The following is a 25,080-nucleotide window of genomic DNA, read 5'->3' on the forward strand; positions in this document are numbered from 1 at the left end:
ACGAAAAGTGCTCTAACAAAGAACTCCCATTTCTCAGAGGCTTAATTAAGGCTTAAGGCAGTGTAAGTTTACTTCTCAGTTAAGTCACATTCTGATGCTGTTTGGGTGGTTCTCCTGCAAGAAGTGACTTGGGAATGTGGGCCCCTTCCATTGTGTCATTCCACCATTTTGGAGTCCTTTATTTCTAGCTGCACAGATGTGGTCCAGAGGGTGGGAGAACAAGTTGAGAATTTTGCTGGGACCTGGCCTGAAAGTGGAGGAATATCACTTTTGTCTTTGTTCCATTGTTCAGACCTAGTTATAAGGTTCTAAAGTAACTGTTTGGGAGGCTGGGAAGTTTTGGTTTCTTTATATCCAGGAGAAGGACATGAGATTGATAAGCATCTACCCAGTCTTTGCTATTAAATTTAAATTGTAAATTGATAGAAACATAACAGTTACCACGAAGGAAGTGCTTATTTATGTAACAGAAACTTTGGGAAACACTGGAATAATTTTCTAGAAGTTTCCAGCTTGCTCTAAGATTATTTCCAGTTCAGACAATACAATTACAGTGTTTTGTGTGTGTTTAATTGGTGGAAGTGAGTAGGATAAGTGTTTGTTATTAGATTATAAAATATTGTTTTAGAATTGCTTGACCTAACAGGAATGGAGGAAACTTTTCTGAGATTTTTACTTTTAGTGGTAATGTTTAGTTTGCTTATTTAATGCTACAGTGATGCCATGAAATAAAAAAGATGTGCTGTTTTATCAAATGCAGTGGAACTCTTTTTTTAATGGTATTTTCTTTTCTTTTTTTTTAACATCTTTATTGGAGTATAACTGTTTTACAATAGTGTGTTAGTTTCTCCTTTACAACAAAGTGAATCAGTTACACATATACATATGTTCCCATATCTCTTCCCTCTTGCATCACCCTTCCTCCCACCCTCCCTATCCCACCCCTCTAGGTGGTCACAAAGCACAGAGGTGATCTCCCTGTGCTATGTGGCAGCTTCCCACTAGCGATCTAATTTACAGTTGGTAGTGTATACATGTCCATGCCACTCTCTCAATTGGTCACAGCTTACCCTTCCCCCTCCCCATATCCTCAAGTCCATGCTCTAGTAGGTCTGTGTTTTATTCCCATCCTACCTCTAGTCTCTTCATGACATTTTTTTTTCTTAGATTCCATATATATGTGTTAGCATATGGTATTTGTTTTTCTCCTTCTGACTTACTTCACTCTGTATGACAGACTCCAGGTCCATCCACCTCATTATAAATAACTCAGTTTCATTTCTTTTTATGGCTGAGTAGTATTCCATTGTATATATGTGCCTCATCTTCTTTATCCATTCATCTGTTGATGGACACTTAGGTTGCTTCCATGTCATGGCTATTGTAAATAGAGCTGCAATGAACATTTTGGTACATGACTCTTTTTGAATTATGGTTTTCTCAGGGTATATGCCCCGTAGTGGGACTGCTGGGTCATATGGTAGTTCTGTTTGTAGTTTTTTAAGGAACCTCCATACTGTTTTCCATAGTGGCTGTGTCAGTTTACATTCCCACCAACAGTGCAAGAGGGTTCCCCTTTCTCCACACCCTCTCCAGCATTTATTGTTTGTAGATTTTTTGATGATGGGCATTCTGAGTGGTGTGAGATGATATCTCATTGTAAGTTTGATTTGCATTTCTCTAATGATTAATGATGTTGATGTTGAGCATTCTTTCATGTGTTTGTTGGCAATCTGTATATCTTCTTTGGAGAAATGTCTATTTAGTTTTTCTGCCCATTTTTGGATTGGGTTGTTTGTTTTTTTATTATTGAGCTGCATGAGTTGCTTATAAATTTTGGATATTAATCCTTTGTCAGTTGCTTCATTTGCAAATATTTTCTCCCATTCTGAGGGTTGTCTTTTGGTCTTGTTTATGGTATCCTTTGCTGTGTAAAAGCTTTTAAGTTTCATTAGGTCCCATTTGTTTATTTTTGTTTTTATTTCCATTTCTCTAGGAGAGGGGTCAAAAAGGATCTTGCTGTGATTTATATCATAGAGTGTACTGCCTATGTTTTCCTCTAAGAGTTTGATAGTGTCTGGCCTTACATTTAGGTCTTTAACCCATTTTGAGTTTATTTTTGTGTATGGTGTTAGGGAGTGTTCTAATTTCATACTTTTACATGTAGCTGTGGAGTTTTCCCAGGACCACTTATTGAAGAGGCTGTCTTTTCTCCACTGTATATCCTTCCCTCCTTTATCAAAGATAAGGTGACCATATGTGTGTGGGTTTATCTCTGGGCTTTCTATCCTGTTCCATTGATCTATATTTATGTTTTTGTGCCAGTACCATACTGTCTTGATTACTGTAGCCTTGTAGTATAGTCTGAAGTCAGGGAGCCTGATTCCTCCAGCTCCATTTTTCATTCTCAAGATTGCTTTGGCTATTTGAGGTCTTTTTTGTGTCCATACAAATTGTGAAAGTTTTTGTTCTAGTTTTATAAAAAATGCCAGTGGTAATTTGATAGGGATCACATTGAATCTGTAGATTGCTTTGGGTAGTAGAGTAATTTTCACAATGTTGATTCTTCCAATCCAAGAACATGGTATATTTCTCCACCTATTTGTATCATCTTTAATTTCTTTCATCAGTGTCTTATAGTTTTCTGCATACAAGTCTTTTGTCTCCTTAGGTAGGTTTATTCCTAGATATTTTATTCTTTTTGTTGCAGTGGTAAATGGGAGTGTTTTCTTAATTTCAGTCTCAGATTTTTCATCATTCATGTATAAGAATGCCAGAGATTTCTGTGCATTAATTTTGTATCCTGCTACTTTACCAAATTCACTGATTAGCTCTAGTAGTTTTTTGGTAGCATCCTTAGGATTCTCTATGTATAGTATCATGTCATCTGCAAACAGTGACAGCTTTACTTCTTCTTTTCCGATTTGGATTCCTTTTTTTTCTTTTTTTTCTCTGATTGCTGTGGCTAGAACTTCCAAAACTAGGTTGAATAAGAGTGGTGAGAGTGGGCAACCTTGTCTTGTTCCTGATCTTAGTGGAAATGGTTTCAGTTTTTCACCATTGAGGATGATGTTGGCTGTGGGTTTGTCATATATGGCCTTTATTATGTTGAGGAAAGTTCCCTGTATGCCTACTTTCTGCAGGGTTTTTATCATAAATGGGTGTTGAATTTTGTCAAAAGCTTTCTCTGCATCTATTGAGACGATCATATGGTTTTTCTCCTTCAGTTTGTTGATATGGTGTATCACGTTGATTGATTTGCATATATTGAAGAATCCTTGCATTCCTGGAATAAATCCCACTTGATCATGGTGTATGATCCTTTTAATGTGCTCTTGGATTCTGTTTGCTAGTATTTTGTTGAGGATTTTTGCATCTATGTTCATCAGTGATATTGGCCTGTAGTTTTCTTTCTTTGTGACATCTTTGTCTGGTTTTGGTATCAGGGTGATGGTGGCCTCATAGAATGAACTCTTAGAACTCTTTGTTTAATGGTATTTTCAAAGCAAGTAAACTCATCACTTAAAGAATATCAGTTTGTTTTGTATGTGGCTGTTATATTTTAGAGAGAGAGGGAACATAATTTTTCTATTTAAAATATGTAGTAAAGTTCAGTGTTTTGCTTTATTTCATGAGATGGCCAAGACCATATAACAGGGGTTATGTTGGGTAACTTTAATTCAGCTGCTGGCTTTTCTAATTACTCCTGTTTCATCTTTGATCTTTTATTACAAACAAATTAAAGAAATTGAATGTTCACCATTATCTTTGCTCTCTAAGAAAGATCTCTATAACATAAACTAGTTATTAATAAAATATCAAAATCTGTTACTCATAGAATTTTAACATAGCATCAACCCTTTTAGAGTAAATACCTCTCGTTTTGATTACTTGTACTACACTTAAAATCTATTTCCTTTCTCAGTTCTTTTTTTAATTTTTAAATTTTTTTTCCTTTCTCAGTTCTTTATTCATTAAAATTCTTTATTCAAGTTCCCATAAAAAAACTTAGTATATTCTAATGTCTTTCAATGGGTGAATGGATAAACAACTGTGGTACATTCACATGATGGGATGCTACTCAGAAGTAAAAAAGAATGAACTATTGATGCACAAAACAATTTGGAAGACTCTCAAGGGAAGTCTTAAGGGAAAGAAACCCTTCTGTAAAGGTTACATACACATATATTCTCAAAATGACAAAACTGTAGCAATGGAGAACAAATCACTGGTTACCAAAGATGATAGCTGAGGAGAGGGAGTAACTATGATGGAGTTTTTGGGGGTGATGGAACTCTTCTGTATCCTCATTATGGTGATGTTACTTGACTCTATTGTATATTAAAAATTTTAAAAACCTGTACACCAAGAGAAAAAAAAAAGTAAAAAAAAACAGCTTAAAAATACTTAACCAATTTGAAAGATAGCAAAAATATCTCATAGTTCTAATTGATTAGTAGCAAGATTGCTCCACATATATTTGTATTTCTTTTATGTATTATGTTTGCCCCAGTTAGATTTATGTTTGTTTTTATGCTGTTTATTTAGACACAATTTGCATACAATAAAATTCACCCTTTTAAAGTGTTTTGTTCATTGAGTTTTGACAACTGATTCTGGTAACCACTGCCATAATCAAGATATTGAACGTTTCTAACTTATCCAGCCCGATACCCTTGTCAGTCTCTGATGTGCACTCTGGCACAATATTATTGCCTTTTATGTCTTTTTTTTTTTTTTTAACTTAGTATGATGTTTTTGAGATTTATCCGTGTTGTTATATACATCAGTAGTGTATTTCTTTTTATTACTGAATAGTATTCTGTTGTGGGGAAGCACCACAGTTGTTTATCCATTTACCAGTTGATGGACTTTTGGATTGTTTATAGTTTGAGGCTATTATGAATAAAGCTGTTATAAACATTCACTTACAGGTCTTTGTGTGAACATAAGTTTTCATTTCTCTTGGGTAAATGCCTAGGGATGGAATAGCTGGGACGTATAATAAGTGTATGTTTACCTGTGTAAGAAACTCCCAGACCTTTTCCCAAAGTGGTTGTGCCATTTTGCATTCCCACCAGCAGAGCATGAGATTTCCCATTGCTGTGAACCCTCATCAGTGCTTGAGATTGTCTTAGAAATTTGTCATTCTATTAAGTGTGTAATGACATCTCATTGTAACTTTTTGTTTTGAAATAATTTGACTTATAGAAGAGTTGCAAAGATAGTATAGAGGGTACCTTTTACCTAGGTTCCGTTCCCTTAATGTTAACACCTTACGTAATCTTGGCACAGTGATCAAAACTGAAAATTAAAATGGTTACAATACTATTAATTAAATGATAGACTTTATTTGGATTTCACCAGTTTTTCCCCAAATATCCTTATTCTGTTCCAGGCTCTAGTCCAGGATCCCATGTTACATTTAGTTGTCATGTGTCTTTAGTTTCCTCCAGTCTGACAGTTCCTCTTTCTGTGTCTTTTTTGTTTTTATATATATAATAGCTTTATTGAGATCTAATTCCCATAACACACAATTTACCCATTTAAAATATACAATTTGGTAGTTTTTAGTATATTCATAGGGTTGTGCTAAAATCACACAGTCAACTTTAAAACATTTTCCCCTTTGAATTGCTTTGGTACTTTTGTTGAAAATCAGTTGACCATAAAATTATTTCTAGATTCTCAGTTCTGTCCCATTGATGTAGATGTCTGTCCATATGCCCTATTACTGTCTTCATTACTGTAGCTTTGTAGTAAGCTTTGAAATGGAGAGGTGTGAGTCTTTGAACTTTTTTCTTCTTTTTCAAGATTGTTTTGGCAACTTGACTTCCTTGGCATTTTCATATAAATTTTACTCAGTTTGTCAACCTTAACAAAAAAAGCAGGGTGGGATTTTTCATTGACTTTATAAGTCAGTTTTGGGAAAGTCAGCATCTTAATTTAACAATATAAGTCTTTTGATCCATAAATGTGGAATATTTATCCACTAATTAGTCTTAGTTAACTTCTCTTAGCAATATTTTGTAAACCTATTTTGTTAATTGTATTTAATGTGTTTTGTTACTGTTTTAAAAGATACATTTAAAAATTTCAATATCCATTTGCTCATTGCTAGTTTATTGAAATATAGTTGATTTTGTGTATTGTCCTTGCTTAACTCACTCATTTGTTTCAGTAGTTTTTTTTTTTTTTTGGTAGATTCTTCAGGATTTTTTTTTTTTTTTTTAATGTAGACAGTCATGTTATCTGTAGACAGAGTTTTATTTCTTCCTTTCCAATCTGAATGCCTTTTACTTATTTTACTTGTCTTTTCCCTGGTTTGGAACTCAAGTACAATGTTTAGAAATCATGACACCAAATTGTGAAGTTTGGTGGTTTGAATCATTGGGGGAATTTATCCATTTCGTCTGAGTTTTTGAATTTTTTGGCATAAAGTTGTTCATAATATTTTATTCTTCTTTTAAGGTCTGTAGGATCTATAGTGATGGCTCCTGCTTCTCTTTTATTCCTGATGTTTGTAATTTTTATATTCTTTCCTTTTTCTTAACCAGTTTGCCTAGAGATTATCTATTTGATTGATCTTTTCATAGAACCAGCTTTTGTTTTCATTGATTTTTCTCTGTTGTTCTTCTCTTCCTATTTCATTGATTTTTGCTCTTTACTATTTTCTTTCTTTTGTTTGCTTTGTGCTTTTAATTTTCTCTTTTTCTGATTTCTTAGTGTGGAAGCTTAGATTATGGTTTGAGACCTTATTTCTTTTCTAATATATGCATTTTAAAATGCTACAAATTTCCCTCTGAGTACTGCTTTAACTGTATATCACAGATTTGCTATATTTTCATTTTCATTCAATTCAGTTTTCTAATTCTCCTTTTGATTTTTCTTTGACCCATTGATTATTTAGAAGTGAGTTTAAAAAATTTCCAAATATTTGGATTTGCAAATGAAGCAACTGCAAAGGATTAAACTCCAAAATATACAAGCAGCTCATGCAGCTCAATATCTAAAAACAAACAACTCAATCCCCAAATGGGCAGAAGACCTAAATAGACATTTCTCCAGAGAAGATATACAGATTGCCAACAAACACATGAAAAGATGCTCAACATCACTAATCATTAGAGAAATGCAAATCAAAACTACAATGAGGTATCACCTCACACCGGTCAGAATGGCCATTATCAAAAAATCTACAAGCAATAAATGCTGGAGAGGGTTGGAGAAAAGGGAACCCTCTCTCACTGTTGGTGGGAATGTAAATTGATACAGCCACTATGGAGAACAGTATGGATGTTCCTTAAAAAACTACAAATAGAACTACCATACGACCCAGCAATCCCACTCCTGGGCATATACCCTGAGAAAACCATAATTCAAAAACAGTTATGTACCACAATGTTCATTGCAGCACTATTTACAATAGCCAGGACACGGAAGCAACCTAAGTGTCCATCGACAGATGAATGGATAAAGAAGATGTGGCACATATACACAATGGAATATTACTCAGCCATTAAAAAAATGAAGTTTCTTGAGTTATTTGTAGTGAGGTGGATGGACCTAGAGTCTGTTATACAGAGTGAAGTAAGTCAGAAAGAGAAAAACAAATACCATATGCTAACACTTATATATGGAGTCTTAAAAAAAAAAAAAATGGTTCTAACAAACCTAGGGGCAGGACAGGAATAAAGACCTAGACTTAGAGAGTGGACTTGAGAACATGGGGAGTGGGAAGGGTAAGCTGGGATGATGTGAGAGAGTAACATTGACATATATATACTACCAAATGTAAAATGGATGGCTGGTGGGAAGCAGCTGCATGGCCCAGGGAAATCAGCTTGGTGCTTTGTGACCACCTAGTGGGGTGGGATAAAGAGGGTGGGAGGGAGATCCAAGAGGGAGGGGATATGGGGATATATGTATGCATGTAGCTCATTCACTTTGTTATACAGCAGAAACTAACAAAACATTGTAATGCAACTATACTCCAATAAAGATATTAAAAAAAAATTCCAAATATTTGGGCATATTTCCAGATAGCTTTCTGTTGTTCACTTCTAGCATATATTCTGTTTTGTTCAGAGAATATACTTTTTTGTTATTTCAATGTTTTTAAATTTATGAGATTTATTTTATGGACTACCAATTATATTTTTATTTACCTTATAGACTATGATCTCTATAAGTAAGTCTATATTAAAAATTAGGTTAATTTGGAAATATGTTCTGTATTAGTAGTGCCAGGATTGGAAATTTTCTTTAGCCCTCTGAATTGATTCATTATAAAAGAGTTTGTATAGCAGCAGTAGATTGCTGAATAATCCCGGGCCTATGGTACTATTTAACATATCAGCCATTTTCTTTAAAATGTTTGGTATTTTCCACCAAAGTACAAAGAGTAACTTGTAAAGTTAATTTTAATTTCAAAGTATTCATTTAGGTTTATAAAAAAGCAAAGATTATAAAATAAGGAATGAAAAGAATTAATTATTATTTATGTATTGTTTACCTGTAGGTATCATATAATTTAGCCCTGGTCTGATAAATTGTTGAGAGAGTAGAATTATTTTCCCACTCATGAATCTATAACATTTTCTTTTGTTATTCCTTTCTTTGTAGAATTATTCTTGTAATGCTAGCAATATTATATTAAATGATATGATATACATTTGAAATAAATGCCCATTTTCAGTGACACCTTTTCAGTTGGCAAATTATACTTTTTTTTTTTTTCAAATTACACTTTTGACCAAAGTGCTTTTCAAAATTTTCATCTTTTAGCTGACTTCATACCTTTTACTTTACTGCCGCACAAAAAGATAGACAAGGAGTGACCAATTGATTGACAAATCATCTTTTCCAATAAAAAGCAATATGGATTTGTTTTGATTGCTGAATCTGATAGTCTTGTCTTAAATAATAATGTACTCTGATGAAATTAATTTTCCTTTTATATAAATACATTGACTATTATTCTAATAGTTGAGAAAACTGTGTAATCAAAACAGTAAATTAAAACGTTGATTTTGAAGTTTATTATTGTGTTTACTTGCAGGATATATATCTCTTACTTTTCAGTTTGTGTAGGTGAATATCAAAGTGATATTTTATTCCCTAATCTTTCACTAGTTTGGCAACAGAGCTCTGGGTATGGGTATCATCTGGAAGGAGTGAGCTTCATATATTGCACTCTTGTAATATAAAAAAGAATACTATATGTATAATTATTCATAGTGACTTCTTATTTACATAGGCTGGTTTTATGCTCTTCTAGTGAATTGGATGACAATGAGATATTGATTTCCCATTGGAGTTATTTTGTTTCATTTTTATGACATTTTTGAGACCACAGCTATTCATTAGTTCATGACCTTAACTTTCCCATCATCTTTCTGGTTTCATTTGCTTCCCATATTCAGATAGATTCCAGGATTTGGCTATAATTTCAGGAGTACCTAACTAATTCTTGCCTTACCATTCCTTGGCACTTGGAAGTTTTCTTGGAATCAGCTTTTCTCTGTGTTTTTAGCCAGCCCCTTGTGCATTTTCAATTTTTTTTTTTTTACTAATTCCTTCCCTTCCAGCTCTGAACATACTTTGGTTAACTTACATTCTTAAACACAAATAAACAAACAAAAACTCTGCTCTTGACCTTGCTGTACTTCCCTTACATAAAACACACTCCAAAAGTAGTCTGTACTTGTTGCTGCCACTTCTTACCATCCTCTTATTGCTTCATATTCTATAAAATGACTTCTAGTTCCTACTACTCTACTGATGCTATATTTTCAAAAATAACTGATGTCCTAATTTCTAATTTAATGGTTTTTACTCAGTGTTCATCCTCTTTGAATTGGGTTGACAATTCTTGCCTTTGAGTCCTGTGCATTCTCTGCAGTGCTATCCTCTCTTCACCTGACATTTATTGTAGTGTATCAGGAACTGGGTTATTCTTCTGGGTCTGTAAACGTGAACTTTGTTCTAGGACTGTCTTCTGATATCATGTGTTCCTTGAGTTAGATATATTCCTTCCATCCATTTTCTCCCATTGTCTCTTCTACTCCTCTGTTTCTTTTTAGGCCTTCTCAAGTCTCTTTCTTTGCCCCTGACCACTTTTTCCTTATTTTTTAATAGATCTTTATTGGAGTATAATTGCTTCACAATACTGTGTTGGTTGCTATTGTACACCAAAGTGAATCAGCCGTATGCATACATATGTCCCTGTATCTCCTCCCTCTTGAGCCTGCCTTCCATCCTCCCTATCCCACCCCTCTAGGTCATTGCAAAGCACCAAGATGATCTCCCTGTGCTATGCTGCTGCCTCCCACTAGCTATTTTACATTTGGTAGTGTATATATGTCGATGCTACTTTCACTTCGACCCAGCCTCCCCCTCCCACACCGTGTCCTCAAGTCCGTTCTCTATGTCTACATCTTTATTCCTGCCCTGCAACTAGGTTCATCAGTACCATTTTTTTTTTTTTTAGATCCCATATATATGCGTTAGAATGCGGTATTTGTTTTTCTCTTTCTGACTTAACTTCACTCTGTATGATAGACTCTAGCTCCATCCACCTCACTACAAATAACTCAAACCACTATGGAAAACAGTATGGCGGTTCCTTAAAAAACTAAAAATAGAACTACCATATGACCCAGCAGTCCCACTACTGGCCATATACCCTGAGGAAACCGTAATTCAAAAGGAGACATGTACCACAGTGTTCATTGCAGCTATTTACAATAGCCAGGACATGGAACCAACCTAAATGTCCATCTACAGATGAATGGATAAAGAAGATGTGGCACATATATACAATGGAATATTACTCAGCCCCTGACCACTTCTAAGACTCTGCTTCACTTCCAACCTGTCTTCTGAATCTCTGTACCTGATGTTTGGTGGATTATGTATACTTAGCATGCAAAACCAACCTTCATTTTAAAAATCCAGCTCATCTTTGTCTTTTTCTGTAAAAGCAGCATCATTCTGATGGTTCAGAGTAAAAAAATTCAAGAGTCCTTTTGACTTCCCATAGCCAGTCAGTTAATAAGCCTAAAGTGTAGGTTCTGCCCTTTCAGTGTTCCTTGAATTCTCTTAATTTTCATTCATACTACCACCATAATAGAGATTTATTATATCTTGCCTGGGCTGTTGCTATTTCTTCATTGCTTCTTTGTTCTCCTCCTTTGTTTTTCACATCCACACTGTACGTATCAAAAGTATAACCAACTGTATTATTCCATACTCAGAATTCATTAAGGATTCTGGAGAGTCTTACTGAGTTCACATTCTTACATAGCCATTTACTGGCTTTGAACAAATTAGTTTAGTTTAATTTTCTCATCTAATAATACTGGGGTGAAAATAATAGTTCAATATTATATAAGTTATTGTATAGATTATAAAAATGGTGAATCATAAGTGTTAACTGCCGTTATTACTATTTCTACTTCTGTGACTACCAAAACTGTCTCCATTCTACTATCTACAGAATAGAATAGTGAGCCATCGGCTTGTTTTTTAGAATATTCCAGAATTGGCATCTGATCTGCATTTTCCTGTCTAATCTCTCATTTCTCTGTTGTGTGTGTTTTGAGCTCTAGTCAAAGTAGCTGGGCTACTTAAATGTTGCCAGAACAGTCTTCATGTTTCACATGCTTGGAGCTGTTTCTTTTTTTAAAAACTAAATTTATTTATTCATTTATTTTTGGCTGCATTGGGTCTTTGTTGCTGCGCGCGGGCTTCCTCTAGTTGTGGCAAGTGGGGGCTACTCTTCATTGTGGTGCGCGTGCTTCTCGTTGCGGTGGCTTCTCTTGTTGCGGAGCACAGGCTCTAGGGTGTGCAGGCTTCAGTAGTTGTGGCTCACGGGCTCTAGAGTGCAGGCTCAGTAGTTGTGGCCCACGGGCTTAGTTGCCCCGCGGCATGTGGGATCTTCCCGGACCATGGCTCGAACCCGTGTCCCCTGCATTGGCAGCCAGATTCTTAACCACTGCTCCACCAGGGAAGTCCCTGGAGCTGTTTGTTTATTATGCTATCCCACCCATCTTCACCTGCGAAGCTCCTGTCCAGTTTCTGAGTCCAACGTGTCTTTTCTTTCTTTCTTTTTTTTAATCGGTGCATTAGGCAATTAGTTTAATAATTACTTTATTTTTTGGCCACACCGCATGGCATGTGGGATCTTAGTTACCCAGCCAGGGATCGAACCTGTATATCTTGCTGTGGGAGCATGGAGTCTTAACCACTGGACCATCAAGGAAGTCCCTGACCTGTCTTAAAAGCAGCAGCAAGGATGTTTACCTTCCTGATTCTGAACTCTCTTTCGCTTTGATAATGTTCATGTGTTATTTGCCGTGTTCTATCTGGTATTCTAACTGTGATTCATGTTAAAAATACATCCTTGAACATAACAGGTTTCCTGATAAGCACTTCTTATATCCAGGTTTATGTTCACGTTCACTGCTGCCATACTATCTCAGTTATTTGTTTTGTGGAGAAAAACTACTTTTTATCTTGTTAAAGCTTTTGCATTCTATAACCATTCAAGTTTGTTTTTAAGATTGACTGGTTGTTTGATATAGTCTTATGTGCTCAGATTTTTGCCATGCATATGTGGTATCTTTTGCTGTTTTTCCCTAACATGTAGTATTTAAAAAAAAAACATTATCTTGCAGTTCTTGAGTCAGTAATTTGTGAATGTTTTAGCTGGATGGTTCTGTCTCAGGATCTCTCATGAGGTTGCAGTCCAAGATGTCAGCTGGGGCTACAGTCGTTTGAAGTCTTGATTGGGACTGGAGAATCTGTTTCCTATATGGCTCCCTCACACAGCTCAGGAGGCCTCAGTTCCTTGCCATGTGGGCTTGTCTTTAGAGCTCCTTAACTGTCCTTTTGAAATGGTAGGTGGCTTCTTCAGAGTGAGTGAGCCAATAGATCAAGCAAGGTGGAAACATTGTCTTTCATGAAGTAGCCTCAGAAGTCATATACCATCATTGTGCATGCAGTATCCTTTTCATAAGAAACAGCCCACACTCCAGGGGAGGGGAATTGAGCTCCATCTTTTAAGGGAGGATTGTAAAAAAATTTGTGGGTATATTTTAAAACTACACTCCACGTGATATTTTTTCATTAGAAATACTAATGATGTTGGGTAAATTTCACTATGACTTGTTTTGAATTGTTACTATGTTTGTTCTGGATTTAAGATATTCAGAGTTCTGAAGTAACATAGATATGAATATGGTTTTTATGGGTTGTCAAAAATCCATATACTCTTAAGTTCTCTACTGATTTTGAATTTATTTTGTAAGGTTATTTTTTGAAAAATTTCTTAACAAGTTTTGATAATTTTGTTTCTGTTTTCAGGGCACCAAGATACCATTGAATTATTCCAGCTCTGTCCTATTGTTTTTCTCTCCATTTCCCTACTTTAAGAAAATGTATTAAGTATACTAATTATAGAAATGCATTTATTGAAATAAATGGCTTATTTTTCCCCCTCAGCTGATTTGAATAGGATGCACAGACAAAATATGGATGCCTACTATAACCCAGATGCAAGAACATATGAAGATAAAAGGGCTGTTGTATCTCTAGACCAAAATTTAGCCACTTCAAATGCTGAGAACCTAGAAGATTCTGCAAATAAAAACTCAGGTTTTTAATCACATTCTATTCTTTTGTTTTTTTGTTTTTTTTACATTTCTAAAGTTGTTCAGTAGCATTTCTCTTCTGTTCTCCAAGAAAGTTCTTATGATTTTAAGAATTTGGTTACTCTGAGTCAGGAAGCATAACACATTATTCATGCTATTTACAATAACTTTTCTACATAGGTATTTTGAAAAAAGTGAATAAAGAAATACAGTTTGCTCCTTAATAATATGTATTTCTTCTCAACTTTATTACTTGCTTATGTATACTTTAGCTGCTGCTAACACTTTTATTTTGCTGATGGGGAGGGCATTTCTTAAAATCAAATAGTTTTTCTACCCATACAGAGTTTGGTAAAGTTTATGGGTTCTTATACCATCAGAATTAGTTTGAATTAGTGAAAACATATCAGATGTTGTATGATAAATTGTACAGTGAAATTCATTTTTTGTTTTATAATCAGTTGCCCTCCCTTAAAAAACCACAATATACAAAGAAATAAATGAAGTAATTAAAAGTTTACTTTGACTTCTGGTCACATCTGCCTTTCATAAGCAAATATCTTTGATTTGCTATCAAACAGGGTCCTTGAATTAAAGATTCTATAAATTGAAGATTATTCAATATCTTTCTTTATGACTTGCCAGGAAAAGTTGTCATCATCTTTCTTTATCAAGTATATGTGAAAGTATGTTACATATTTAAAATTCAAATGAAGTTTAAAGAATATACCACCTTACACTATATTTCGATGCCTATAAAAGTAACCATTTATTTATGACAAATTGTCTTTTGTACTTTCACAGAAATTTTAATTTTAGACTAGAAAAAAACTCTATATTAGGAAGTCTTTCTAAAATGTCCCTGACTAATCATACAGTTTTTTAAAAACTTAAAAAAATTTTTAATGCATATTGGCCAAATAGGCAGACTAAATGGTGAGCTCTGATTAGAATTACTAGCCTTGCATCTTTCAAGCCTTTGATGGTAGCACTGATCTCTGCAGCCTTTTTGAACACTTCAAGAGATGTGTGGTTGGTTGTTTCCATGGACAGCCTGTATCACTATTTGATCTCTAATTACAAGAAAATGCTTTCCTACTTTGGTCCACAATAGATTTTTACACAGTGGATCTAGTTTTGATTTTTGGAGTACTAAAATTAGAACTTTTGCTTTTGATGAAATTACTAATTTGGCTCTCACTCTGAGTCTGTAATAATTCAGTGTACAATAGCAGCATCAAAACACCTTTCCATTTTATTGAAGAGAATTTTGACCTCTTTCTGATTATCATTATTTTTCTCTTCATTGGCTTCTGCTTCTGGTAGTCTTTATTGAGATCAGTGGTACAGACCTCTTCTCTACCCTCTCTTCCACACCCTGTATTGTTTGTAGTTCTCTCTTGGTCTAGAACTTTCTCTGTCATAGTTATAACACTTTAGGCATCTAGCTCTGCTTACAAAGCAGAAGCACTGGAAAAATCAAAGCTTTCCATGACCCATTCCCAAGAAGGAGCACAAGCTTGATGATTGAATATGCATAGCAGAATTTATCGTCTATTGCCTCTCTGTACACTACCAGGGTTTTGGTGCAGCTGTTGTGGCCAGGATGCTCTAGTTTAAGAAATCATATAAAATCACAAAATGTTAAAATTTCCCTTTTTTGTGAACTGAAATTTCCTAAATTAACTTTCATTCGCTAAGAATTCACCTAAAACAGACTTTCTGAATGCAGAAAACTATTGAGTCACCTAATTTGTTGGTATGCCATTGTATATGTGTAGGAGTATGTGTGTATACATATGTGGCATGTAATATTTTAAAGGCTTTAAGGGAACTTGAATATACCTAAGAGTTGAATATTATAATGTACACTTAAAGTTCATTATCCTCTAATGTTTTGTCTTCATTAAGCCTGTTTCTGAGGCCCTTCTTAAAGTTTGTTGTTTTTCTTTTACTTTATGGTTCTTGGATGAAAAACCATGTTGATAAAGTCCATACTAATTTGGCTTAAATTTATTTTTTTGCTTATTATGATGCCTGAATACGTTTTCATTTTCTTTGTTTAGAGCATGTGTTTCCCTTTGGTTTTACTTTTATAGTATTTTTATATTTGAAAGAACTTATCTTGCCTGCCTCTAATAATATTTCTTCTCTAATTGCCTCAACTGTTTAGAATTTGAGTGATCATCAAAGTGAAACAAACTACTCAGTTTTGGTTTGCTAATCAGCTTTTCCACCATAACATAAGATTTTAATGTTTCGGTATTGATTTGCCTTTCTGCTGATCTATTCAAGTAAGCATTAATAAATTTAAACACAAAGGCAAAATAGACCTAAATGACAGCTAAACTGCAAAGCAGTTGTCCTACAAACACTGTACGAGTGAGAGAAATAAATGCTTTAGATTGATGGTATAAGGAAACTAAAAAATGATATAAAAAGTTATGTGAGGCTTAAATTTAAACACCAAATTTTTTTTTCTGCATTCAAAAAGACCCCTGGGGTATAATTATTTTCCAGGTTGCTTTTATGAAATAATTTTTTCCCTTTCCCAGAATGTTTACTACTATTTATAGGTAATATATAGCATATTTTTATTTTTCATGTTAATATCTCATTAATCTGGTAGAATTTTTAAATAAAGAATATTGCAGTGATTAAAATAGTCACTTTAATTTGTAAAAAATGTTTTTGGAGCTAATTTCTAATCTGTTCTTTAAACCATGGATGGGAATCCACTTTTGGAATTACTGATTTTTAAAAACAATTTTAGAAAATTTTTGTATGTATATACATAATACATTTTAGTGTATAATTAAGCAGTGTTCTTAAGAAAAGGATATTTATATTCATAAATAAGAACTTAAACATGTACTTTTTTTCTCTCTATAAATTTTACTTTAAAGCCTTTGCTGCAGTGAGAGTTGCTTACGTTATTAACTTTTCTGTTTTCTTGATGTCTTTCAGGTATAGATATGTTTTTTTCAACTGTGTATTAATTTTATTTTAGTTTCACCATTTTTTTTCTCTCTTTACTTTTTAGCTGGTCTTTAAATTCTAATCTCAGCCTTCTTCTGAGTTTAACCTCTGGAGTTCCATATTTAGCACATTTTTTTCAAGATTTGAATTTATTAGCAAAGTCTTTATTCTTTAACCTTTACGTTTTCTAAGCACTGGCTAATGGTATGTTTTTGCAAAATTTCCCTTTCAAGGTCATATGCAAACACAGAGCTCTCCTTTTGCTCGGGGAAATATTTTTGGTGAGCCTCCAACTGAACTTCAGATTAAGCAGCAGGAATTATACAAGAATTTTCTTCGTTTTCAGGTGAAATGCTTACTTGATCACAGTTTCAAAGTTTCATAAGAGTTCTTTTTTTTAATTAATTAATTATTTTTGACTGCGTTGGGTCTTTGTTGCTGTGCACGGGCTTCTCATTGTGGTGGCTCTCTTGTTGTGGAGCATGGGCTCTAGGCGCGCAGGCTTCAGTAGTTGTGGCATGCAGGGTCAGTAGTTGTGGCTCGCAGACTCTAGAGCACAGGCTCAGTAGTTGTGGCGCAAGGGCTTAGCTGCTCCGTGGCATGTGGGATCTTCCCGGACCAGGGCTTGAACCCTTGTCCCCTGCATTGGCAGGTGGATTCTTAACCACTGTGCCACCAGGGAAGTCCCCATAAGAGTTTTAATAAAGTAAACTTGCAAAGATTTAATCCACAAGATAAAGAATAAATTCTAAAATGTCATGCGGTTACTAAAATATCTAATTTATATAAGATATAAATTATATTATATTATTATTTATATTATTATACTATTCTACTTATGTCTGAAAAAGGAATAGGGAGACATGTTAGGTATACCAGTTGACTTAAATTTTATTAAATCATTAAGTGTTAAAGAATGCTGAAATTTCTAAAACTGAAACACTTAAAATGTTCATCTATTAGGCATAGTATGAATCTTTCTAGATGTTTACATGTGTTAGTAGAAAATAATTCGTTTTTTTGTAAATGATTTGATGTTCTTGACTCAGTTGTATAGTTTGTAGATAAATAAATATTAAATGTAATCACATTTTGCAATTATTTGCCTCATTTATGTATATAAGCAAATAGTATTTAAAGTACTAGAAATTGCCCAAAGGAAGATACTTGAGCCTCAGGTGTTTATTAAGCAAACAGATTTATTGAACTCTCATACTGTGGCCACCCTTGGGATGGAGCCTGAGGTGAGTGAGAGGCCTGCTCATAGCAGGCTCACAATATTTTCTCTCCTTACCTCTTTCCCCTCCATACCCACACTTACATCCCAGTGTCAGATTAATCCTGTGGCCAGGTTAACCTTCCTTTGATATGACCTCATGTTTTTCTTCTTTATTCAAAACCTGGCAGTAGCGTTTCTTTTCTACAGAAAATGTCCATATTCTTTATTCTGACACTTCTGACTCTCCAGTCTAATCCCAACCTCTTAAACAAATTCTTCTCACCGAGATTCTATTCAAACATGCCATCTTTCTGATCCTAGTTATTGTGGACTTTTAAGGCAGTGACATAATGGATGTAGTCTTAAGGATGACTGATCAGGCATTACTGTTGAGGATGTATTTTTCGAGGATTTAAAAGACTGGAAGCAGGGGTGTTTTACTAGAGTGGTGACAGTGGAAATGGATGGAGAGACCTTTCTAAGGATCGAAAGAATGAATAGAGATACTGACTGTAAGAGCGCAGCATCAGAGATCTCAAGGATACTGGCCACTCGAGTCAGGTAGCAGCAGATTGAGGGTCACAGAATCACCTTTTGAACTTGAAGGACCCTCTGGTATATTGCCCATAATGATAGCAAGTCAAAATTATGTAATTCCTATTATACTTACTGAGTGTTAGCATGGTCTAGGGTAGAATTCAGGGAAAAATAAGACTTGCCACTTTGTAGCCTATTATTATTTATAAGATAGTTTTGCATATAGTATCTTTTTAAACCTCACTCCTCTCTGAGGGAGTTATTACTCTTTTTATTTTATGACCAACTAAAATACAGGATGAGGCTCACCTTTGGTGGCAGAACTTGCAAGCTGTGAGGCTGGTGCTTGAACCCAAGTCTCCTGACTTTAAGTATCATATCTAGAGGTACTACACTTATGGTTTATGTATTTTTCTTTTAGCAGTCTCTTAAAAATGCCCTTTTTGCCCCCAAACAAAATCTAATCCAGAACTCTATGAAAATGTAAAATAGCGAAATAGTATTTATTATTAATATCAACAATATAGTGTCAGACAAAAAGAATCCCCAAACTTAAGTGTTAAAAGAAATGTTATAAAATGTTTAAATCTGTGCACAAAGATGGCAAAGGAAGCCTCAGCTCCATGTCTGCATAAATAAGTTATACGATTAGTTTAAGTTAGTGCAGCAGAAGTCTTCATGTGGTTAAAATTTGGTAAATAACACATGTGAGTGTTTAGATGTCTTTTTTTTTTTTTTTTTTTTTTTTTTTTTTAAATTTATTTATTTATTTATTTATGGCTGTGTTGGGTCTTCGTTTCTGTGCGAGGGCTTTTTCTCTAGTTGTGGCAAGCGGGGGCCACTCTTCATCGCTGTGCGCGGGGCCTCTCACTATCGCGGCCTCTCTTGTTGCAGAGCACGGGCTCCAGACGCGCAGGCTCAGTAATTGTGGCTCACGGGCCCAGTTGCTCCATGGCATGTGGGATCTTCCCAGACCGGGGCTCGAACCCATGTCCCCTGCATTGGCAGGCGGATTCTCAACCACTGCGCCACCAGGGAAGCCCTAGATGTCATTTTTAATTGCAGCTTTAAAAATAATTAACACGTTTAATAAAATATTTGCAGGACCCTTGAAGCACTTTTGTGTTATATGGTTTGAAAACCACTGACCTGGATGATAGTTTTTCTCTTTCCATTGAACTGTGTGGCATTTTTTTTTGGAATGATATTTCTGTGGATTCATTAGGTGTGAGATCCGTTTATGATTGTGACCCATTAATGGAGAAGTGACTTTGTCATTGTGATTTGTTTTTCATGGAGGAGGAAAAAGGGGGAACTGAGTATTAAATGTGAGATTTTGTTGTATGGATCATAAATGATGTTTTCTCTAGGGCTATTGTAATTGAAGAAGTGATTACATACACACCATTTAGTATTAAATATTAGGATTGTACATATTTAATAGTGTTGTGAGAAAGAAATGTTGGAAAAAGTCCTAGCATGTAAAATCATGGCACATATAAGAAGACTACAGTTCTTATAGCTCAAAAGTTTGTCAGCACTAAATATAGCAACCTTGAAGCTAGAGGAAACGCAGACAAGAACTATAAAAATAATATGAATAGTCATAATCAATCCATACTTAAGAGGGACGAAAATCTATTGATATCCTTAAACCAGCATCATGAATACCCAGTACCTGTGCTGTCATTCTTCTCTATCTCATTCATGGAGGATGTAGACTATCTCTTAAGGTCCTCTTCCTTTCAGATCTTAGACTCTGTCTTAGAATATTCCCCCAGAATACTCAGCACTGCAAGACCCAGGTGACATTCAAACAAAACTTAGTTATGAATTCTTGTGGCTAAAATCCTCATTTACCTTGCCAGTAGATAGGAAAGGAGAAAGGCCATTCTAGGGAAGGGATTCCTACTTAAAGATGATTGCTAAAATATTTCACTGTTGTTTTAGGATGCTAATCACGCCAAGGAACTTGGAGATGTAATAGTAGCAGTCATTATAGAATAATATAATCATGAATTATTTACTAAGTACCTTCTACCTAGGAGGACCTTTTATGTTTTTTTACATACATTATTTTCAATTCTTTGAGTACTACCTTGAGGTATAGACGTTAATAACTCTTTTTACCAGATGACAAAACTGAACAAGAAAGTTTCTTAAGGTCACACAGTCTGATGGAGCTGGAATTTTACTCAGAGCTCTTAATGTTACATCATGTGGCCTCCCTAATAAAATATAGGAAACTGAAAAATTAAGAACTTATTTTTACTTACAAAAGGAGGGCACAAATGTTGATAATAGGGTAAAAATTAAGTGGTATTCTAACTTTTCAATAGTTTCACAAAGTAATATCTAGGTTTAATTCTTTAGATTGAGGAAAAGAAACAAAGAGAAGAAGCAGAGCGAGAGAGATTGAGAATTGCCGAAGAAAAAGAAGAAAAACGGCTTGCAGAACAGAGAGCACGAATTCAGCAAGAGTATGAAGAGGAACAGGAAAAGAAAAGGGAGAAAGAGGAAGAGGTGCATTTTTACCTACTGTATTTTTCTACTTAGCTTGAAAATGAACTCCTTATTTTAACTTGAAAAGATATTTATTACTTAAAAAGGAGAACAGATCCATATCCATTTGTTAGATGCTATTTTATAAAAATGAAAGACTAAATTTAGGAAAGAGATAAATGATGACTTTTTTAATAGACGAAAAATAGTTTCGGCCGACTAGGATGTTATAATAGATGCCTAATATTTTATTGTTAAGCAGACAACTTTTTTATTTAAAGAACACTATATCATCTGTACCTTCAATTTATCTCTTTATTTCAAACAAATATGAATGAACTATAGAACGTGTGTATGGAGTGTATATTTTTCTCTTTATTTTAAAGCAAAGGCTGAAAAATGAAGAGCTTATTCGGTTAGCTGAAGAAAGACGAAAAGAAGCAGAAAGAAAGAAGAAAGAAGAAGAAGAAAAACATAACCTACAACTTCAGCACTACTATGAAAGAGAAAATATAATTGGTGAAGAAACAAAGGTAAGTTTCAGACAAAAATGTCTGTGGAACCTGTAGTTCAACCCACTTGCACTGTGAGAGTGGTGGAGTAGTTAGCAAAAGGGAGAGAGCAGAGAAGGTGCTTTTGTCTCTCCTTCCGTCATAGTACTTTTTCTGGGTGCAGTGCACTGAACTTCCTGTACTAGATGGTGTCACTGTGCTGCATTGTATCTTCCCTGCTATGAACAGAATAGGCTTACTTTCTGTCGCCATTCTTAGTCTTGTTCCCATAGTCCGTAGACTAGCACCCTCCAAACTGTTCATGACAAGACTGAAGGTGTTTTGAAACTTTTGTAGCAATTTGTCAATGTAATTTTATGTCTGTTGAATCTATAAAATAGTTGGGCTTGAATTATGTAACATCTTTTAAAAGTTTTTATTTATCTAGTACAGTTGACCTTTGAACAATGCAGGGATTAATCTGTGTGTGTAATTTATAGTTGGCCCTCCATACCTGCGGTTCCTACACATCTGTGCATTCAACCAGTCACTGACTACAGTACTGTAGTGTTTGACGAAGAAAAATATCCCTGTATAAGTGGACCTGTGCAGTTCAAACCCATGTTCAAGGGTCAACTGTAATTCAGTCTTACTCTGTTTTACACATCTGTTCACAATGGATTGGAAATTAAAAAAGAAACTTGTGGCTCACCACAGACTGGTTTGAAGTCCATGTCTCTGAGATGGGGGTTGATGTTCACACTTAGGCATGTGAGTCAAAGTTATTAGACAGGAGTTTTCTCTCTAGAAAGCCAGTAGGCCCTTATAAAAATCCAGTTCACATCCTTGCTCATATTTCAAAGCTATATTTAAAATTTTGTTTGTATAGTATCACTAGCGACTTATTAAAAATGTGTCTTCCTGGTCTCATCTACAACGTATCTGATTTACTAAGTGTGATTTAGTAACCCTTAGGGGTTTGGATGCAGTTGGCCTGTGAACCACACCTTGAAAAACCCTATGCCTTGTACGTTTAGCCCAATTTAATTTTTTTTTTTTTTTTTTTTTTCCCGGTACGCGGGCCTCTCACTGTTGTGGCCTCTCCCGTTGCGGAGCACAGGCTCCGGACGCGCAGGCCTAGCGGCCATGGCTCACGGGCTTAGTTGCTCCGCGGCATGTGGGATCTTCCCAGACCAGGGCACGAACCCGTGTCTCCTGCATCGGCAGGCGGATTCTCAACCACTGCGCCACCAGGGAAGCCCCAATTTAATTTTTAAAAAATTGTTTTCAGAAATTTAGATTTATACAGACATGATTTCTTGTAAGTAGAATTGACAAAAAGATTACTTTTAACCAGTGTGCTCCTTGGGTGTATTTATAATGTGATTTGCTACATCGTTCAATGTGTAACCTACTGAAGGTAACATGAGCCATTTCTGGTGCAAATACACTCTCTGGATTTCTCACCCCAAGGTTTTATGATGATAGAAATAAGTATTCACAATTTGAATTTGCTGAAATGTTGTTTAAAAGGGAATTTATAGGGTCTTCCCTGGTGGCGCAGTGGTTAAGAATCTGCCTGCCAATGCAGGGGACACGGGTTTAATCCCTGGTCCGGGAACATCCCACATGCCACGGAGCAACTAAGCCCCTGCGCCACAACTACTGAGCCCATGTGCCACAACTACTGAAGCCCGTGCACCTAGAGCCCGTGCTCCGCAGCAAGAGAAGCCACCACAATGAGAAGGCCGTGTGCACCGCAACCAAGAGTAGCCCCTGCTCGCAGCAACGAAGACCCAACGCAGCCATAAATAAATAAATAAATAAATAAGAAGGGAATTTGTGAGTCAGATCTATATTTTTTGTTTTATTTTCAGTGCTGCAGGAACATTAGGCAGTATCCTTCATTTTTAGGATATATATAGTTGCTCATTTAAAGTATCATTCAAATGTCATATCATTCATATTTCTAATTGATAAAGTTTGTTTTTTAGAGCAGTGTTTGGTTTATAGCAAAATTGAGCAGAAAGCGGAGAATATTTTATTGTAAAATTGATTATTTGAGAATGAAGGTTGTTAGTTTCTCACAGTTGTGTTTCTGTCACTTTCTTATTATGTCTAAGAAAAAAAGCTATTTCTTAGGAATATGTAATTTTATGACTTATAGTTTAATTGTGAAGTACCATAAAGTTTTAGACCAGCTTTGTTCCATTTAATGCATTCTGCCCTCAATTCTGAAATTATCATTGCTACCTGTCATTTTTTAATTTATGTAGGCCTGATATATATTTTTGTCTACTCTTAGTTTTTACTTCTGTGTCTGCATTTAAAAATTTTTAGCTGTATATTTAGTTTGTTAAAATTTGTTTTTTTAATCCTAATCTGAGAGTTATACTATCATAATCAATATATTTGATCATATTAATTGAATTTCTGACTTTTTTGTTTTTGCTTCCTTGACAGTTACTTGTTTGGTTTTTTTTGTTTTTTTAAATTATGTGGACTATGCTTTCTTTGCTTCATTCTCTACAGTCCTTTACAAGGTTTAACTTGTCTTTATAATTCTGCCTGTGGTCACCTAGAGGTTTTTTTTTAACTTTGTTATATATTTCTAATTTTATCAAAGTTACTAGTGAAAGTAATATTTGATTTTTTACTGTGCAAAATGAACAATTTAACATCCACATTTATAAACATACATTTATATTTTTATCCAGATAATTCTTATTGTATTTTGTTGGGAGTTTTTATGTTTTCAGCATTTTGATTTTAATACGAAGTTGGCAACTATTAGCTTTATTACACTGTAACCTGAAACCCTGTTTTATTTCCTTATGGAGACATAGAAACTCTATCATGATCCGTGATGCTCTTGGTGACAAGGGATCTAGATTTTAGAGATGTGCGTATGTATATATACACACACATACATGTTGGGGTGTGTGTATATATACATACACACATAGACATACGTTGGGGTGTGTGTGTATGTGTGTATATATATATATTTTTTTCTCCCCCTCAGCACTTGAGACAGCCTTCTCCTGTAGTTCCTGCTCTTCAGAACAAGATTGCAAGCAAACTCCAAAGACCTCCTTCAGTTGACAGCATTATAACTTCCTTTATTCAAGTATATACTCTCTCTTTTGATTTATTCATCTTCGCTAAGTTATTTTGGATTGTGGGTATTGAATGAGATTTTCTTATTCATCTCACTTAGCTACATTACATTTTTCACATCTGAAATATAGATGATGTTTACATTGATTTGTCTGTTGCTTCAGTTATAGATGATAATACTTGGTGCCCCAAAGTTTAAATTCTTTTGAAAATCATAATTTAGCAAGTGGTACTTGTCCAGGCCCCTCAGGAAGGCCTTTTCTTTGGTGATACGTCTTCTAGCTAGCTGTAGCTATGCTAATAAAGTCCTTTAGACTGAGCTACAATCAGAAAAGCGCTGGGAAAATGTTCCAGAAGGGTTGATCCTTGAGTTGACTCTTGAGGAATGAGTAGGAATTTGCTATAAAGAGGAGGAGGAAGAGGGACTTGCAGCATATGCAGAATCATGGAAGGAACTGTAGGCCAAGTGGCATGCATGGAGAATACATGGTTGGGTCTGGCCTGCTGACACCTCACCAAGTGGCAGAGGAGGTGAAGGCTAGAATGTATGCAGGGTGTTGTAGGGAGTGCTAAGGGG

General features: G+C 35.1%; 1 protein-coding gene across 11 annotated transcripts in view; it reads left to right on the forward strand.

The window, feature by feature from the left end:
• The window catches only part of CSPP1 (centrosome and spindle pole associated protein 1), a 122,167-nt gene that overhangs the window by 68,920 nt on the left and 28,167 nt on the right, over nt 1-25,080 (forward strand). For all 11 annotated transcript variants that reach the window (XM_067018058.1, XM_067018063.1, XM_067018062.1 and 8 more), the window contains 5 exons: nt 13,507-13,659; nt 16,868-16,980; nt 20,764-20,913; nt 21,279-21,425; nt 24,409-24,513. In XM_067018058.1, coding sequence (XP_066874159.1) covers nt 13,507-13,659; nt 16,868-16,980; nt 20,764-20,913; nt 21,279-21,425; nt 24,409-24,513 — 668 coding nt within the window. The remainder of the gene's footprint in view (nt 1-13,506; nt 13,660-16,867; nt 16,981-20,763; nt 20,914-21,278; nt 21,426-24,408; nt 24,514-25,080) is intronic.

This window comes from Kogia breviceps, chromosome 17 (assembly GCF_026419965.1).
Source record: "Kogia breviceps isolate mKogBre1 chromosome 17, mKogBre1 haplotype 1, whole genome shotgun sequence".
NCBI lineage: Eukaryota > Metazoa > Chordata > Mammalia > Artiodactyla > Physeteridae > Kogia > Kogia breviceps.